At 38.9% G+C, this 18,971-nt stretch overlaps 1 protein-coding gene across 4 annotated transcripts in view; it reads left to right on the plus strand.

Moving 5' to 3' along the window:
• LOC120492601 (dedicator of cytokinesis protein 9) overlaps positions 1 to 18,971 on the plus strand; it is a 120,754-nt gene that overhangs the window by 100,217 nt on the left and 1,566 nt on the right. For all 4 annotated transcript variants that reach the window (XM_039690748.2, XM_039690749.2, XM_089132949.1 and 1 more), the window contains 14 exons: positions 17 to 153; positions 486 to 601; positions 686 to 823; positions 1,828 to 2,010; positions 2,968 to 3,081; positions 4,036 to 4,251; positions 4,334 to 4,391; positions 7,747 to 7,853; positions 11,013 to 11,135; positions 11,331 to 11,444; positions 13,030 to 13,176; positions 16,136 to 16,346; positions 18,113 to 18,303; positions 18,377 to 18,477. In XM_039690748.2, coding sequence (XP_039546682.2) covers positions 17 to 153; positions 486 to 601; positions 686 to 823; positions 1,828 to 2,010; positions 2,968 to 3,081; positions 4,036 to 4,251; positions 4,334 to 4,391; positions 7,747 to 7,853; positions 11,013 to 11,135; positions 11,331 to 11,444; positions 13,030 to 13,176; positions 16,136 to 16,346; positions 18,113 to 18,303; positions 18,377 to 18,477 — 1,956 coding nt within the window. The remainder of the gene's footprint in view (positions 1 to 16; positions 154 to 485; positions 602 to 685; positions 824 to 1,827; positions 2,011 to 2,967; positions 3,082 to 4,035; positions 4,252 to 4,333; positions 4,392 to 7,746; positions 7,854 to 11,012; positions 11,136 to 11,330; positions 11,445 to 13,029; positions 13,177 to 16,135; positions 16,347 to 18,112; positions 18,304 to 18,376; positions 18,478 to 18,971) is intronic.

Genomic DNA, 18,971 nt, shown 5'->3' on the forward strand with positions numbered 1-18,971 from the left:
TTTGATGTTTGATCAGGACTCTGGAGGGATCCGGGCCGGTGGTTCACGAGCGTCGCTCTCAGACTCTCCCCGTGTCCCGCAGCAGAACAGCAGCTTTACACATGAGACTCCAGCAGCTCAACAGCCTGGACAACTCCTACAGCTACAGCCACAGTGAGACACACACACACACACACACACAAAACAGCTTTACTTGATCATCCATCATCATTTATTAGAAAAATCATGTGTCAAATATGATCATCGGGATTTTGAGGAAGGTTTATTTGCTCATCCCTCAATCATCGTTGCATTATATGTGTTAAAACTACAGAGTTTGATCATAAAACTGAGCATGTAAGTCGACATTTAGTCGACAGATATAGAGGGACTACTGATATTCATATGCATTTTATTTTTAAATATAATTATCATTACTCTCAGATCAGCTGTTATGGATGTTATAGCGAATAGCAAGAACTTTCTACGTGTGTGTGTGTGTGTAGCCTACAGTCATTCAGACGCTGATGTGTTGAATCAGTCTCTGTTGGAAGGAAACATTGCTACAGAAGTTTGTCTGACAGTTCTGGACACATTGAGCATCTTCATCACGGGGTTTAAGGTCAGACATCATCATCATCATCATCACCACCATCACCTGCCTTCACGAGTGCTGCTTATGATATCTGTGTGTGTGTGTGTGCAGACTCAGCTGAGTTTGGATCACGGCCACAATCCCCTCATGAAGAAAGTGTTCCAGGTTCATCTCTGCTTCTTACAAATCAACCAATCAGAGACGGCCCTCAAACAGGTCTTCACTTCCCTCCGCACCTTCATCTACAAGGTGAGTGTGACGCGCTGAGGTGAATAAGGCCGTGGACCACTGGCTACTGGAGGGATCATTCATTAAAGGGGTCATGAGCTGGAACGTTTTATTATTTTATATTGTTTCCTGGGGTGCCCTTATAATGTAGTATGAGTTTTAAAATTTTTTTAATTTTAAGGCATTTTTCATAGCCTGATTTTAGCCTGTGATTTGAAACGCCCACTGCTGTGATTGGCTCCTGTGAGACTTCAGTGTAAACGCCCACTGCTGTGATTGGCTCCTGTGAGACTTCAGTGTAAACGCCCACTGCTGTGATTGGCTGACATATTTGCATATGAAATAGCTAGCATTGCATGTGTAAATCTCTCGAAATCTTTTACTATTTTACCATGTTTTTACTATTACCGCTGTTGATCGCGTGAATAAAGTGATCTCATCATTGCAACGCAATTTCTGCACTCTCACGAATGTCATCACATAGCGAGTTTTGAAAGTGTCCAGATAAACTCGCGCTGTGTGATTGACAGCTCGGGCGAATTCTTTGATCGCTTTTTGTATATTTAAATACGATTATTTTCATCCTACTACGAGATAGTTTAGTCACTGGCTTGATTTACTGATGCATAAACAGTATTGAACGATTTTGAGAGAAAGATGGTCGGTCTGAACTTGAATAATTACACGTGTTCTCATGTCACTGTTCACTAACGCTCCAGTGGGCGGAGCCAATGATGTTGGCGTTGATAGTCTTTTGCTGCTCTGTGTTGTCACAACTCTCCTTTTGAGATCCTGCCGTTTTCTGCCGTTGTTTTCAATAAAAGCTAAGAAGGATGTTTTGAGTTTTTAAACAGGATATTTTTATAGTATAACAACCTCTTAACTGTCAAAAGATCAAGGAAAATTGTAATTCTCAGTTCATGGCCCCTTAAAAAAATTATTTCCTTTCAAACCTGTATGACATAATAATATAATCCAATAAGTTGATTTGAAGGATGTTCACGCTGCTGTTTTAATGTGTCCAGTTTCCATGCACGTTCTTCGAGGGCCGAGCGGATATGTGCGCGTCCTTCTGCTATGAGATCCTGAAGTGCTGTAACTCCAAACTGAGCTCCATCCGCAGCGACGCGGCTCACCTGCTCTACTTCCTCATGAAGAGCAACTTCGACTACACTGGACGCAAGTCCTTCGTCCGCACACACCTGCAGGTGCAGTGACATGTGACCCTGACGTCACAGGTTTCTCACGGTTTGATTCAAATCGATTCTTGAGGTCACGATTCGATAAAAAAAAAAACGATTCTCGATTTTAAATCAAATTTCGATTCAATATGTGCATCGATTTGATTGTAGTTTACGGTTTTGTGTTATTTTTCTTATTTGACTGCGATAGACAGTTTAATTGGTCTAGAGGGGGAAAAAATCCCACTGAATTAAATGTGAACTTTGAAAATGATTCGTTTTTCTTCCCATTTTAGTCAACCCAATTTTTTAAAACAAATGCCCTTTAAGCTGATTACAATCATTACACAGTGTTAAAGCGGGGTAGGCAATTTTATTTTATTTTTGATATTAAAAACAGAAACAAAGAAGCAAATTACAAACAATAGGACGAATACGATAGATGCTGTAGCATAGGTTTATTTAACATGTAGTAATCAATACTACCGAAATTGAGTAATCAAATGTAAATATAAAACACTGTATAGTCTTCACTGTATGAATTCAATTTATTTTGACTCGTATTGAAAATAAAAAAGTGATTCAAAAGCAGTGAGTGTTTATTTATTTTCATTAACATTAATGAAACGGATGCCAGCAGTTTATGAGGCTGCTGTCCCTTTAAGAATGAATGCACAGATCTAATATACTGTTACACATCCGATTTGCCCCTATTTGTGTTCGTTGGCGTAGGACATAACAGTCCACACAATGTGCATTTTTCGAGTCCTTGTTCGCGGCTTATTGTGATTGACGTCAATAACTTTAAGTAACTGTGAGTAGCACTGCGAAATTGAAGAAGTGTAACACTTTAGAAAATTGATTTTTCGAAATTTGTGAATCGATGCAAATCGCTTGATAGAATCGCGATTATTTCATCCGGTCTTTAAGAGTAGATGGCAGCAGCATGTGATGATGTCATCAGTGATATCTGTGATTCCTCAGGTGGTGATCGGCGTCAGTCAGCTGATCGCTGATGTCATCGGAATAGGAGGGACACGGTTCCAGCAGTCCCTGTCCGTCATCAACAACTGTGCCAACAGCGACAAAACCATCAAAGTTAGTTCCTTTCCAATACAATCATGCAAAAACACTCGCTCCTGGAGAAAAGATTAGTCACAGAGCCGATTATGGAGGAAGTGATGTCGTTTATGGCTATAGAAAGTGGCATCCAAAAGAATGTTGATTTTTTTTTTTTTTTTTTGTGAAAAGTCCACAGCAGGAGTTATTCTCCATATCCTCATTTAAATAATTAATACGCAGAATAAAGGGGCGGGGCCTGGTTGAGTTAGTCAGTAGTGTGTTGGGTTAAGGGGCGGGACATTTCCCAAACACGCACTGCTCCAGTCGACCTATCAGAGCACAGTGTGCTGTCAGAAGGAGGGGCTTCATAGACACAGGAAGTAAACAGAGCGTTACTGACAGACTGGGAAGAGAGGAGCCGCCACAATGGAAAATAATCAACATTCAAGCAGGAAAACCTGTTCTAGTAGAGCCTGAAACACATCAAGACTTAAAGGTACAATATGTAAGATTTTTGTAATAAAATGCTCAAAAACCACTTGCACAGTTTGGTATATATCATGCAGTTGTGTACTTACAGTATCCCAAAATTTAAATAAATCCATAAGAATTTCCAGTTGTAAATAATGGCTCGTCCCTTGTCATTGTCGCCTATCAATGACATCACATATCAGTAACAAACAAAGGCGAATATAGCATTACATTTCAGTGTTAAATTCATTACGATGACATCAAACCTACAGATGATACAAAAACTCATGTATTACCTCATGTGATTTCCATAGCCTATATCTCCGGATGGTGAATCTCCCATCGTTCCACTCTCCTTCATTACATCATCAAGCTTCGCCTTTGTTATAGTTTTGAAAATGCGACCTCTGGTGGCGGAAACTTACATATTGTACCTTTAATAGGTCCTCTTTAAGTTAAACACAGACTCAACCTCTGAAAGTTAGACGTTAACACACAGTCATCACCCGTCTCCCGCAGAGCACAGCGTTCCCGTCAGACGTGAAAGACCTGACGAAGAAGATCCGGACGGTTCTGATGGCCACGGCTCAGATGAAGGAGCACGAGAGGGACCCGGAGATGCTGGTGGACCTGCAGTACAGCCTGGCCAAGTCTTACGCCAGCACGCCTGAGCTCCGCAAGACCTGGCTGGACAGCATGGCTCGTATACATGTGAAGAACGGGGACCTGTCTGAGGTACACACACACACACACACACATCTTCATGCATGTGTGTGACATACGCTGGAGCTCATGTTGTGTGGTTTGGTCTCTGCAGGCAGCCATGTGTTATGTGCACGTTGCAGCGCTGGTGGCCGAGTACCTGAGGAGGAAAGGTTAGACACACACACACACCGATACACACACATGACCAGCTCAGTCATTTTCCCATGAAGATGTTAAAAGGATGATCATGTGACACTGAATACTGGAGTAATGATGCTGCAAATAGGAATCACAGGAAATCGCAATGCACAAAAACAAACAAAAATAACGACTTTATTCAACTATTCATGTTCTTCTGTGTGGGCCTCGAGATTTCTCGTAGTGTAACAGCGCAGCGCTTCTGGGTTGTTGTCCGTCACACGCATCACTAGGGTTGGGTATCGATTGGAACCGAGACTAACTTTTCGTTTTTCCCGGAATCGTTCAAAAGTTAAAATTTCGATTCCTAGTTTCGATATTCACAGTCCGCCGAGCGGAAGAAGAAACCGCTGAACAACACCAACGAAGAAGCGTCTACCGGAAGTGTTGGCATGATCACGCGAGTCGAACATGAGTACCTTACATCGGCGATCCAAAGTGTGGCTTCACTTTTCTAAAAATAACGAAATCTCGGCAAAATGCAAAATTTGTGACAGAAGGAGTATTTGTGACAGGAGTATTTCCTTCAGAAAGACCGTTGGTTAGCAAGGTTAGCTAAACTTTTTTGACCCTGCCTCTTAAAAGAATCGGAATCAAGAATCGTTAGGAACCGGAATCGAAACAAGGAATCGGAATCGGAATCAGAATCGTTCAAATTCAAACGATACCCAACCCTACGCATCACACACATGACCAGCGTTGGCCAATAGTGAGTCTACGTGTGACGTACAACACAGTACATGAACTCACTCGAGGCCCACAGAGAAGGAAATTAATCGTTGAATAAAGTTGTTATTTATGCTCAAAAAGTGTTCTCGTCGCTTGATAAAGTTAAGATTGAGCCACTGTAGTCGCTCGGACTATTTTAATGACGTCTTCAATGACTTTTCTGGGCCAGCCAGTTTCAATCCCTTTGAAAGCCTATGCAGGAGTGATCCAGAGCTCAGATTTCATCAAAAATATCTTTAATTTGTGTCCTGAAGATGAACGAAGCTCTTATGGGGTTGAACAACATGAGGGAGACTCATTACTGACAGAATGTTAATTTTGGGGTGAACTATCCCTTTAAGAACAGTGAATCTAAACCACTGATTTCATCCGCTTTCAGAAGGCCAATCTAAAGGGTTTTGCTTCCGCGTGCAAACACACAGTGACTGCATTACACATCACTAAAGCCTCGTCTTCTCTCGTTGACCAGCATTATGCTAAATATTTCACATTGTGATGTGGACGTTTGCAGGGGATCGAGGGTTTTAGGCAGGTCTGGGTCAGTGTTTCCATTAGGATAAATCGCTTTGTAAGAGACTGTAGCTGTGTCCGAAATCGAATGCTATGCAAAAAAAAAAACAGCAGAGTAGTATGTCCGAAATCATAGAATTGGAAAATCAGTTGGCGAAAAGTACCCATGTGACCTTCTACTTCCGGCGAGATTCTGAAGTGCGCATACAATGGACACTTTACTATCCCACGATGCCACGGGAGAGGAATTCGTACGAATTTTACGAGGTGGCTAGTGTTGCTTTCGTCAACGAAAATTATGACTAAATATCATCGTCAACGAACCTTTATCACGTGACGAAAACGAGACGAGACGCAACGTAAATGCTGGTCGTGTGACGATGACTATAACTAAATGTATAATGCAATATCGTTGACGAATAAAAACGAGACTAAATGTGGTTTACAAAAATAAAAACTATGCTAAAATGTCTCTTCATTTTCGTTGACCAAAACGAGACGAGACGAAATGTTAACGTTATCTCGTCTCGCTTAGCCTACTTACATTATTAGTATGCAGCATTTCTGTTTCCTGTGTCACTTCAGGGGCTGCATTTTAGATCGCACTGTGCAAACGCATGCGACTTCAGATCCTCAAGCCCCACTCGCGGCATTATTTAGAAGAAGCAGTTGCGTGAGTTACAGCTGTTTCACACACACTCCGTGTGTAGCGTGTATGCGGTGCGTGTTGCAGTATGCAGGAGCAGCGCGCGTTATTGCTTTCACATGTGCTGCGTTTGCAGTGCGCAACTGATCTACGGCTGTATCACAATCACAACATTTATCCTCTATTTTTTTATTTCAAATCAGTATTTTAAATTAGCCTACATCAATTTTGTCGCGTTGTTGAGGTAGTGTGTAGATCTCTGCTCTGCTGTTATGCACGCACCGCTCCCAGAGCGCGCGGTATGAGCGCTAATCATAACTGTAACATGGGTGCGGGAAAAATACGCACTGCAAATGGGTATGTGTGAAACAGGCTTTAGCATAAATGACAACAAACAAAGTTAAGTCTGTTACAGAGAAAGGGATTCGTCTTTGGGAGAAAAAGAAAAAATGACATTTGGAAAAACTTTAATTTCATCATGTGTATAGGCTACTAACATGTTTGGTTGGTAAAATAAATATGCTGTAAATTCAATTCAGAGCGTCTTCCTAGATGCATTCTTGAGTCTATAAGGTAACAATAATATAAGAAGATAACTGTAATAAGATAAGATTGTTTGAAATGTGTTTGGCTAAAAGAAAAAAATTGGTTTCGTCTATAGGCTAGCTACTAGGTATAGGCTTCTTATATATTGACTGGGTTAAATAGAATTGCCTACTAAAAAGAGACTAAAATACAATTTTCATTGACTAAAACTAGACTATGTGTTTCGTCGACTAAAACTAGACTAAAATGTCATCGGTTTTCGTTGACTAAAGCTAGACTAAAATGTCATCGGTTTTCGTCGACTAAAACTAGACTAAAATGTCATCAGTTTTCGTCGACTAAAACTAGACTAGACTAAAAAGACTATGAACATGACTAAAACTAACAAAAACTAAAATGTCAGCTTGACAGAAAGACTAGACTAAAACTAAAATTAAAACAGGCCGCCAAAAACAACACTAGAGGTGGCTAATTCGTACGACCTCACTCATTTTGCTAAATCGTACATATTTTACGAATTAGCCAATTCGTATGAATTCGTACGAATGACCTACCCCTGACCCCGCCCCTAAACATAACCGTCACGTGGATTTAGACAAATCGTACAAATTGGTACGAATTGGTCGTGAGATAGCGTAGGTAATTCCTCATCATGATTAGTATGTGTAAGGTTTCCACACCAGACTGATTTCCTTTCTCACTTTCTTGTCACCGTATCTCTCTCGTCTGATAAAGCCTCTGCTCATAATGAGTCATCACTCGGTGTATTACTCACGTTTTGCTGAACTTCGGAAAACTCAATCCAAACAATCTTTCACCTTTTCTATCTGACGTTATCATGCAACTGTCATTTTGAAGTGATGTGTGTGTGTGTGTGTGTGTGTGTGTGTGTGCAGGCATGTTTAAACAGGGCTGTTCAGCGTTCAGAGTGGTCACACCTAACATTGATGAAGAAGCGTCCATGATGGAGGACGTGGGGATGCAGGACGTTCACTTTAATGAGGTGAATATCTGTCCGACACCCAACAGGCCATTCGTTCACATCACAGAGAAAAGCTGCTTTTAGCTGCTATCAGAAACAGGATGACGGAAAAGCAAGTTCAATAAAAATAAAAAATACTGTAAACCCTTCAGTAAAGTCATTTGCTCAAGCAGCAACAGTGTGACAAATGAAGTGATATTGAGTTCATAAAGAGCTTGACTTTGATAAACAATTGTCCACAGTGAATGCAAAACTGCTACACACTCACAGCCAATCAGAACATGTTTAATATTTAATTACGAGGTCCAACGAGATTTCACTGGAGGCAGTGATCAATATAATAATCCCACATTGTTTGTCACGTCGCACCAGGTCAGGATCCAGTGTTATAGTGTCTGTGAAGGTTTAGTTTAATATTAGTGCCGTAAAAGAGGGAAGCAATAAAGGAATATCTGTGTGTGTGTGTGATGGTGATTATCAGTTATCTCCACATTAATCACACTCAACCATCAGTCCTGCACTTTGACTGAGCGATAAAACACCATTCACATCGCAGTCTGAAGCGGGATATTATAGTCAACACACACCAAAACCAGAAATAAACCTTTATAAACAGTAAAAACTTGAACTTATTTTATTTGAACCAGTTGGCAAAGCAACTTTTCTTTCTTTTTATTTTTTAGTTTAACTTAACCCTTATGCTGCATTAGGGACATTTTTGGTCTTTTGCAGTTTAATTTCTTTGACCATTTTGGCTGTTTTAATGCAAATGGTATGAAATTTGGCAAAATTGTGACTTTTTGGATACATGTAAAAAATGTGATCCCATTTTGCAAAATATGTATAACGCACACTGTGTAGATCAAATAGTAACACTCAGCACCATAAAGACCAAAAATGGCCCATTGAAACCCATTAAAACGTTGTTTAAATCTGAGGCTGTCAGTAATACATGAAACATGATTTTTGCACAAACATCCTTTCATTTTGAAGCAAAAGCATTATATTTGCATTATATAGTGATGACGTCACTACATATTTATTCCCTATGGGTGGAAATGCACCTTATTTTAGGCAATAGGCAATGTTTAATAGGTGGCCATTTTTGGTCTCTAACGCGCTAAGTGGGATTTTTTGCAAAGTGGGACTGTGATAATCCAAATCTAAAGTTTTTTTCTTTGCATTTAGTTTATTGAAAATAATTGAATTTTTGTGTTTTTTCCTCTTATACAAATCGATGGTTTCGCAAACAAAACTGGTAAATAAAGGGTTAAAATCCTGAAATTGAATACATTTTTGGTAGTTATGATGAGGACTGATGCTGGTTAAAAGATTTAACTTGGTAAAAGTGGAAAATAATAATAATATATAATATTTTAGGCAATGTTTAATATGTGGCCATTTTTGGTCCTTAATGCAGCACAAAGGTTAATGCAGTGTTTTTTTAGTTTTAGATTAAGCTTTTATTTATATATTTTCAGTTTTCATGTTAATTATTGTTTCATTTTTAGTAATTTAGTTTTTCGGTTTTATTTTTATTTATTTTTTATGTGCTATTAAGTTTTAATATATTTAGTTTTATTTTAATATATTTATTTCAGTTTTATTTTCTAGTTAATAATTTTAGTGCTTAAACTTTTATTCAGTTTATTGCCAAGGAATCATATGTAATTTTCATTAATACGTTTTTTTTTTGTCAGTTAATATTTATATCTTATTTTATTTTAGCTTTATTTCAATTTGCCAAAATGTTTTGAATAGATTTAGTTTAAACTTAACTGTCACCGTCCCACAGGTGGGACGTTTGCCACTATATTTTTAAAACAATAATATCTTAGTAAATACCTTAAACAATATTGACAAACTATATATCATTTGAAAGCTTACAATCTCTAGTTTCCATATTTGGTGACTGATTTTCAAAATATATTACAGAGGAGCCATAATTTATCAATATAAAACAAGAATATTTTCATACTCATAAGGCGTGTTCAGACCTTTATTTTAAAATAGCAGTAAACATGAAAAATCATGAAAAAATGGTAGATTGCTCAGTCTGTTTTCATGCCAAAAGTTCAAAAGATAGAATCCATTCAATTATTTTGGAAAAAAAAGGTCTGAAAAGTTTGAAATATCAAGAAAAAAATAATAAATTCACCATTTGTGACGTGGCAGCTAGCTATGACTTACATGCGTGTTCTTTGTATGTGTTTCTTAGAGGTTCAATTCATATCGAAATCTGCCAAACTTCCCATGCTACTTCTGAATAGGATCTCTACTTCAGAAATTGTATGAAAATTGTGAAAATAATGGTTCATATCACTCAAAACACGAATGGAAATGCAGGCGCCCTTATATGGGCAGTAATGGAGTCTGATTGTGCCCTAGTGAAAAAGTTTGGTACTGCGCTCAAACAAAATCTTACTGAAAGCTCATTTTTTGAGATATCAACCTAAAATTTGAAACACAACTTGTTCAGATTTTTGGCTTTGATCTTTCTGCCATTTTAGAGTAGCCCAGGTTTTGAAAATATATATTTTATGTAAAATATGAATAATTAATATTTTTACATTGTACATTTCCATAAACTCAAACTTCTATAACTTTTTTTCTGTTTCACTTTCTTAATTCATTTCACTTCTGCAAAAATCTGCCAAATGTCTTCTTTAAAACAAGACCAATCATATGTCTATATTCCAAAGCATTCTTGAATTACAACCATTTAAGTTCGAAATGTGCATTTTCATGTCTATTCAAAAAAGGGGGGGTGACAGTTAACAGGTTAATAACCCTTACTTGATGTACTAACAATAAAAATAAAACAGAAAAAATATAGTATATAAATAATATAAAAAATATTATTTAATTATATAAATAGTATGTAAATAATAATATAAGTTATATATGAATTATTTAAATAGAAATAGAAAATTATATATATATATATATATATATATATATATATATATATATATATTAAACCGTAATTAATAACAATGACAAAAACAAACTTTTACAAAAATGAAAAAGAAATCTTAAAAAGAAATCTCAGCTGATGCTGAAGTGTTTCTCTACGCCGGCGGTTCCTCTGAGCTGACCGTCGCCTGAACACTCGCTGCAGGACGGATGAGGAGTGTGTGTTAGTCAGGAGAGAGGGCTGATGACTCTTGTTTCTCGCAGGACGTCCTGATGGAGCTTCTGGAAGCGTGTGCGGATGGGTTGTGGAAAGCCGAGAGATACGAGCTCATCTCTGACATCTACAAACTCATCATTCCCATCTATGAGAAACGCAGAGATTTTGAGGTACAGCAGTAACACACACCGATCTATGCACACACACACTGAGATGAGTTGTTTAGTAACTGCTTTTCGATGAATGTTTAAATTAGGGTTAGTTGCATGAACCTCTAGTTATTACTATGGTAACTACAAGGACATTGTAAAATAAAGTGTTAACAAATGTGAGCTGTAAACTATATGTGTGTGTGTGTGTGTCAGAAACTGTCTCACCTGTATGACACGCTGCACCGGGCCTACAGTAAGGTCACAGAGGTCATGCACACGGGCAAGCGGCTGCTGGGCACATACTTCAGAGTGGCGTTCTTCGGTCAGGTGAGTCTCCTGCGCTTCACACTCCTCATCTCTCGTGTTGATCATCTGTGTGTGTGTGTGTGTGTTTGAGCTCGGCTTGTGTGGCCTGGACTCTTGGGTGTAAAAATTAACAAAATGATCAACATCAAGATTTTTTGGTTCAGATTTACAGTACATGTGTATATAACACTTGAGGAAAAGAAGTGCACTTGAATGGGATTAAACTTCAAATCTTAAGAGTATATATATATTTTTTTTTTGGAAAACTGTACTTGCAGATAATATATCACTGAAATAAAAGGCCATTTAAGTACACTTAAAGAGAATAGAGTTCCATGACTGTTTCTTAACACACTTAAAATAGGCATTTTTTACTTTAAGTCATTGTTTCTAATAATCTTTTGCCGTGCTTTAAAGAAGTTCACTTATTTTGATGTGTTGACTAACACACTAAAGCACATGTAAAATACCTCATTATAACATTTCATATATTGTAATTCAAATATATTTAAATGCATGACGTCCAAGATTCAATGTAAATGAGATTAAAGTCTATTTTAAATTTTCATAAAGGTTTATCAGCAACGCTTTATCCATATTTCAAAGACAATAGAAGTAATTATGAAATTACATATATGAAGATACTTATGTACTTCAGTTTATCTCAAGTGAGTCAAAAGTCACATTCAAATTCATTAATTGCATTTAATATGTATATTTGAACTATGATGTTCATTTAATTGCAATTAAGTGTCTAAAAACATTCAGTTTGCACAAGTTTATTTTTTAAAAAGTATATTATTTCCATAATAAGTAATTACTCTTTTCAAAAGTGTGTTAAAGTGTACTTTTTCAGGGAAAGTGTGTGTTTATTGGCCAGTGATAGTCTTATATTGAGTGATATGGAAACAAATTTGAAATGTAAAGCCACGTTTTGTAATGTCTAATCAATCATTTACTCTTCTGACACAATAATATAATGTATGGAAGCTTGTTTTCACCACAGAATAAAACATTTTAAAAGATAACTGTGACTTTTTGTTACATTTCTGACTTTATTTCTCAGAGTTACTTGTTATGAAGTCAGATTTGTGAGATAAAAAGTCACAATTATCTTTTAAAATGTTTTCTTCTGCTTTCTTCTAATGTCTTTCGTCAGCAAATATTAGTAGAAATGTGATTAACTGGCAAACAGTAAAGTGAATTCCCTGAAGCGTAATGAAAGAAGTGTGTGTGTGTGTGTGTGTGTGTGTGTCACTGATGGGTGTTTCTGTCTCTAGCAGTACCTGTGTAATGACTCTGAGATCAACGAGGTAAACGGACATGAGTTTCACGTGTGTGTGTGTGTGTGTATGTGTGTGTCGTCCTGCTGGCTGTGGAGGTCATCATAATCCCTCTGTCATTATTAGGAGTTATCATCTAAACATTACCGTTTTTCCCAGTATTTCCTGAGTGCTGTTGTAAATATTTGTGTCCTGTGACTAATTTAGTATTTAATATGATTAGGAAATTGGCCTTTTTTGTGTCTAGATGGTGAGCAGCAGGTTTCTTAAAGTTGAGTTTTAACGTATTTTTCTGATTGATTCGGATTCGCTTGTTGTTTCAGGGGTTTTTCGAGGATGAAGATGGGAAAGAGTACATATATAAGGAGCCCAAATTCACGCCGCTGTCTGAGATCTCACAAAGACTCCTCAAACTCTATTCAGACAAGTTTGGAGCGGAGAATGTGCGGATGATCCAGGACTCAGGCAAGGTGAGCAATCACTTACTCACTTACTCACTTACTCACTTACTCGCTTATTCACTCACTCACTCACTCACTTACGCACTCACTCACTCACTCACTCACTCACTCACTCACTTACGCACTCACTCACTCACTCACTTACTTACTCACTCACTCACTCACTCACTCACTTACTCACTCACTCAATCACTCACTCACTCACTCGCTCGCTTACTCGCTCACTCAATCACGCACTCACTCACTCACTGACTCACTCAATCACTCACTCACTCGCTCGCTTACTCACTCACTCACTCACTCAATCACGCACTCACTCACTCACTGACTCACTCAATCACTCACTCACTCGCTCGCTTACTCAATCACTCACTCACTCAATCACGCACTCACTCACTCACTGACTCACTCAATCAATCACTCACTCACTCGCTCGCTTACTCACTCAATCACGCACTCACTCACTAACTCACTCACTCACTCACTCACTCGCTCGCTTACTCAATCACTCACTCACTTACTTACTCACTCACTTACTCACTCACTCAATCACTCACTCACTCACTCACTTACTCACTCAATCACTCACTCACTCACTCACTTACTCACTCAATCACGCACTCACTCACTCACTCGATCACTCACTCACTCACTCAATCACTCTATCACTCAATTTCAATTCAATATAGCTTTATTAGCATGACTGTGTAACACAATGTTGCCAAAGCATCAACATATTATATATAAATAATAGAACAAACACACAGAACATACAGTATATGTACAGATCATGTCATATATAGCATGGTAAATAAATAAACACAGTATATATTAAGAAATGAATAAATACAATTAGCTGTCTCTGGCCTTGTGAATAGCTAACACATATTTAGCCGCTAGTGCAGCTGTATCATCATCTTCTCCGAGTAAGAAGAACATTTTCTCAGTGTCACTCAGATCAGAGAATGATGGGATCAAGGATTCAAATCTGGGCAGAAAAGTTTCTCTAATATTGTTATATTTGGGACAGAAGAGCAGAAAGTGTTCCTCATCCTCTATGTGCTGTAGATCACAGTGTCTACAGATCCTCTGCTCTCTCTCTGTCCATGTGTGTCTATGTCTTCCTCTCTCTATCTCTAGATCATGGTCGCTTAGTCTGTATTTGGAGAGGATTTGTCTTTCTTTAAAATGTTTAATAAATAGATAGCTGGCCAATTTAGTGGTTCTATTGAGGGTCGAGTAACATTGGAGTTTATTTTGAAGGTCAAAATGTGCTTTTAGTGATTGATCATGAGTGTCTTTTAGGTGTGTGTGGATTTCTTTAATAATAGTTTTGGGGCTGTAGCTGTGGTCAGTGGGGAGTTGGGTCTGATGGACGAGTTGAAGAGCGAGTGTGTGTAGAGGATGAGCTTCTGCTGAGCTTTCAGTGGCGAGGAGGGCTTTATACTGGACTGACTCTGGATCAGACTGATGGAGATGATGCCAGAACTGAACACATCTCTTCTGGATCTCGATGTTCAGCGGGTACAGGCCTAGCTCAGCCCTGCAGGCGGCAGTGGGCGTGTTTCGGTGAACACCTAAAATATTTTTGGCATTTTCCAATTGTAATTTTTCTACTAATGTTTTATCCCAATTTTTTAAATTTAGTAGTGGTCCCCAAATTTCACATCCATATAGAAGGATTGGTTTTATAATCGAATTATATAATTTTATCCAGGTTTTAATGGGTAATTTTAAGTGTCCACATCTTGACTTAATGGCATAAAAAGCCCTCCGAGCCTTTTCACTGAGTGTTTTGACAGCCAGACCGAAGCGTCCCGAAGCGCTGATGTCGATGCCTAGATAGCTATAGCTCGTGCTGTGCTGCAGGACCTGGCCTTTATACAGGAACTGGTGTTTGTGGTCCTGAGATCTGGCCTTCTTCTGGAACACCATGACTCTGGTTTTGTCCAGATTGACTGTCAGGGCCCAGTCGTGACAGTACTGTTCCAGCAGGGACAGGCTCTGCTGAAGGCCCTCAGGTGTGCGGGACAGCAGGACCAGATCATCCGCGTATAGCAGACATCTGACCTCTGACCCCTGACCCCTGGCCTGTGTGTGGTGTAGAGTGAGGCCGGGCACAGTGGAGCTGTCCAGAGCTGATGCCACATCATTGATATAGATGTTGAATAGAGTCGGGCTCAGACTGCAGCCCTGCCTCACTCCACGGCCCTGCTCACTCACTCACTCGCTCGCTTACTCACTCACTCACTCAATCACTCACTCACTCACTCACTCGCTCGCTTACTCAATCACTCACTCACTCACTCACTTACTCACTCACTCAATCACTCACTCACTCACTTACTCACTCACTAAATCACGCACTCACTCACTGACTCACTCAATCACTCACTCACTTACTCACTCACTCACTCACTCAATCACGCACTCACTCACTTACTCACTCACTCACTCACTCGCTCGCTTACTCAATCACTCACTCAATCACTCACTCAATCACTCACTCACTCACTCGCTCGCTCGCTTACTCACTCACTCACTTACTCACTCACTCACTCACTCGCTCGCTTACTCAATCACTCACTCAATCACTCACTGACTCACTCACTCACTCGCTCGCTTACTCAATCACTCACTCAATCACTCACTCACTTACTCACTCACTCACTCACTCGCTCGCTTACTCACTCACTTACTCACTCACTCAATCACTCACTGACTCACTCACTCACTCGCTCGCTTACTCACTCACTCACTCACTCACTTACTTACTCATTCACTCACTCACTCGATCGCTTACTCACTCACTCACTCACTTACTCGCTTTCTCATTCACTCACTCACTCACTCACTCACTCACTCACTCATGTAGCCGTTAAATGTAGACGTCATTGAGCGGTGTGTCTTCACTAGCATGAGGCCCAGAGCTGGCGATCCGCTAAATATGCTCTGCTGTTTGGCTCAGATTAACACGAAGGATCTGGACTCGAAGTTCGCCTACATCCAGGTGACTCACGTCAGCCCGTTCCTGGAGGAGAAGGAGCTGCTGGAGAGGAGGACCGACTTCGAGAGGAGCCACAACATCCGCCGCTTCGTCTTCGAGATGCCGTTCACCGTTTCAGGCAAAAAACAAGGCGGCGTAGAGGAGCAGTGCAAACGCAGGACTATACTGACCAGTGAGTACACACACTTACACACTCCACATGGAGAAGAAGAAGAGATCCACTGATTTAGAGATAAGTGTCTGACACTTCCAGAGTCGGCTCAACCTGAACCTCACAGTTATATGATCCTCCCAATCACAAAGTACAGCTCTTATCTGCACAGTGTCTCGGCACACACCTCAACTCCTTCAGTGCGCTTTAAAAGCATCCCAGAATGCACCTCATCTAGCACACTGAGCAGAGCTGACGTATAGATTTGTCTCATAGTCGTAAGTCAGAGGCCGCAGCACAGCCTACGAGTGAGCCAGACGGCATAGATATATACACGGCTGTGCAGCTGCAAATGCGTTTTACATGCAGGCTTCAGTAAATCGAGGAGTTTCCGAAGACATTAGTAGGCTATGATAAGAGTAAAACTACTAAATTAAAAATATTATTTTTTGCAATTGAAAAAACACTCTCGAAGTCGCGCAAGGCTACACAAATCTGTTTATTTTTCTTAAAAGCAATCTAAGCATCGATATCGATATTTTCTAAACGATGCCCATCCCTACTCAGAAATGAACGGGAGAATAATTTCATCTAGTGGAAGCGTTTGGTACTGCAGCCAAACACAATATTACTGAAAGCTCATTTTTTGAGATATGAGACTTTTTTAGATTTATGGCTTTGATTTTCTACCATTTTTAGAGTAAAATGTGATATTGGAAATATATATTTTATATAAAAATCTAAAAAAAAAAAAGTATTTTTGTGCATTTTCATTACACGTAAAATTCTGTAACTTTTTTTTTAAACTTCAGCAATAATCTGCCACGTGTCGTCTTTGAAGAGAGAGAGAGATCAAGCTACCGCTGTTTTGTGTTACAAATTATGTAGGATCCTCTAAAATATTTATTATATCACATATTTTAGTAGTTACCATAAATTAGGTATCATTTGAAAGCTTATAAACTCAGAATTCATCGTGTGAAAACTGTTTTATAATTGAACGTTGAGTTACCATAGAAACGGTACTTATTTTATCAGCCTCCTCCCCCCTTTGGGCATCATTATATTTCATAATTTATGATCAAAACCTTTTCTAATCTTGACAAAACACATATTGTCAGAAAGGTCTGAGTCTCAAGGTTCCAAATTGTGTGACAGAATTGATATTTGGACAGAAATGTATTAATTTGTAAAGGCAGAATGTATACAACTAAATTCAATGGAATTCAATGGCACCCGGTGGCTATTTTTGGTACTACACCTAAACAAAATCTCATGGGAACTTCAATTTTTGTGATATCAACTTCAAATTTGGAACATAACTTGATAAGATTTATGGCTTTGATTTTATAGAAATTTTAGGGTAAAAATATTTTGTCAAATATATATTTTATATAAAATAAAAAATATATAGTACAGTATATTTAATTTACTGTAAATTTAAACTTCCATAACTTTTTCATACTTTCATTTTTTGAAGTGTTTTCACTTCAGCAATATTCTGCTGAGTGTTTTCTTTAAAACAAGACCAAACTTGGGTATATTCCAAAGCATTCTTAAATTACAACTATTTAAGTTTTTATAGTGCATTTTAACCCCCATTCTCAAAAAGGGGGGTGACAGCTAAGGGGTTAAGGTCTATGCTAAAAAAGTGAATAAATGGATCATGAATACAGCGTAAATATAATTTACAATTTAAAAAAGTGGTGTTTCACTGTGTAAAGAGGTTTTTTTTTACCCAAGTATTGAGAAATAGGTCAGTAAATCCTGTGAACCGTATTCCTCAGCCACACACTCGTTCCCGTACGTGAAGAAGCGCATCGCCGTGATGTACCAGCATCACGTGGACCTGAACCCCATCGAGGTGGCCATCGACGAGATGAGCAAGAAGGTGCTGGAGATCCGGCAGCTGTGTTCCTGCAGCGACGTGGACATGATCCAGCTCCAGCTCAAACTACAGGGCAGCATCAGTGTACAGGTGCACACACACACCTCACCACACACACACACACACACACACAGACATGGATTGTAACGTCTCTCGTCTCCAGGTGAACGCCGGTCCTCTCGCGTACGCCAGGGCGTTCCTGGATGATGCCAGCACTAAGAAATACCCAGACAACAAAGTCAAACAGCTGAAGGAAGTGTTTCGGTAAATACACACACACACACTCCTCTAAACATGCATGTACAATATCAGTAAGCTTTATTTTTATCATTATCAATGACATCACAGTGATCAAACGTGACACTAAAGACATTCATCATGTCACCGCAGATTATATTTCAGATCCTGAAAGTGTGTGTATCAGTCTCCATACAATCATGAAGCAGCACAACATTAATAAAACACTTTTAAAAATTGAGTTTTTTACACTGTATTAATATTTCACAGTATTCCTGTTTTCTCTGTGTGTTGATGAAATAAATGAAGAAGAGTCTCTCGAAACACACACAGTCAACCGTTACACACCTTAGCTTCTGTCTCGCCTTCTTTGGTTTAGTTTGTCTCGTCTTGTGTTTTCTGTTTTGTTTTGTTTATCTTGTTTTTGTTTGTTTGTCTCTCTTCTTATTTTGTTTTCTTTGACTTGTCTTGTTTTTGTTTTTTGTCTTCTGATTTTGTTTGTCTTGTCATATTTTTTGTTT

The sequence above is a fragment of the Pimephales promelas genome, chromosome 7, assembly GCF_988280905.1.
Source record: "Pimephales promelas chromosome 7, fPimPro1.hap1.1, whole genome shotgun sequence".
Taxonomy (NCBI): Eukaryota; Metazoa; Chordata; class Actinopteri; order Cypriniformes; family Leuciscidae; genus Pimephales; species Pimephales promelas.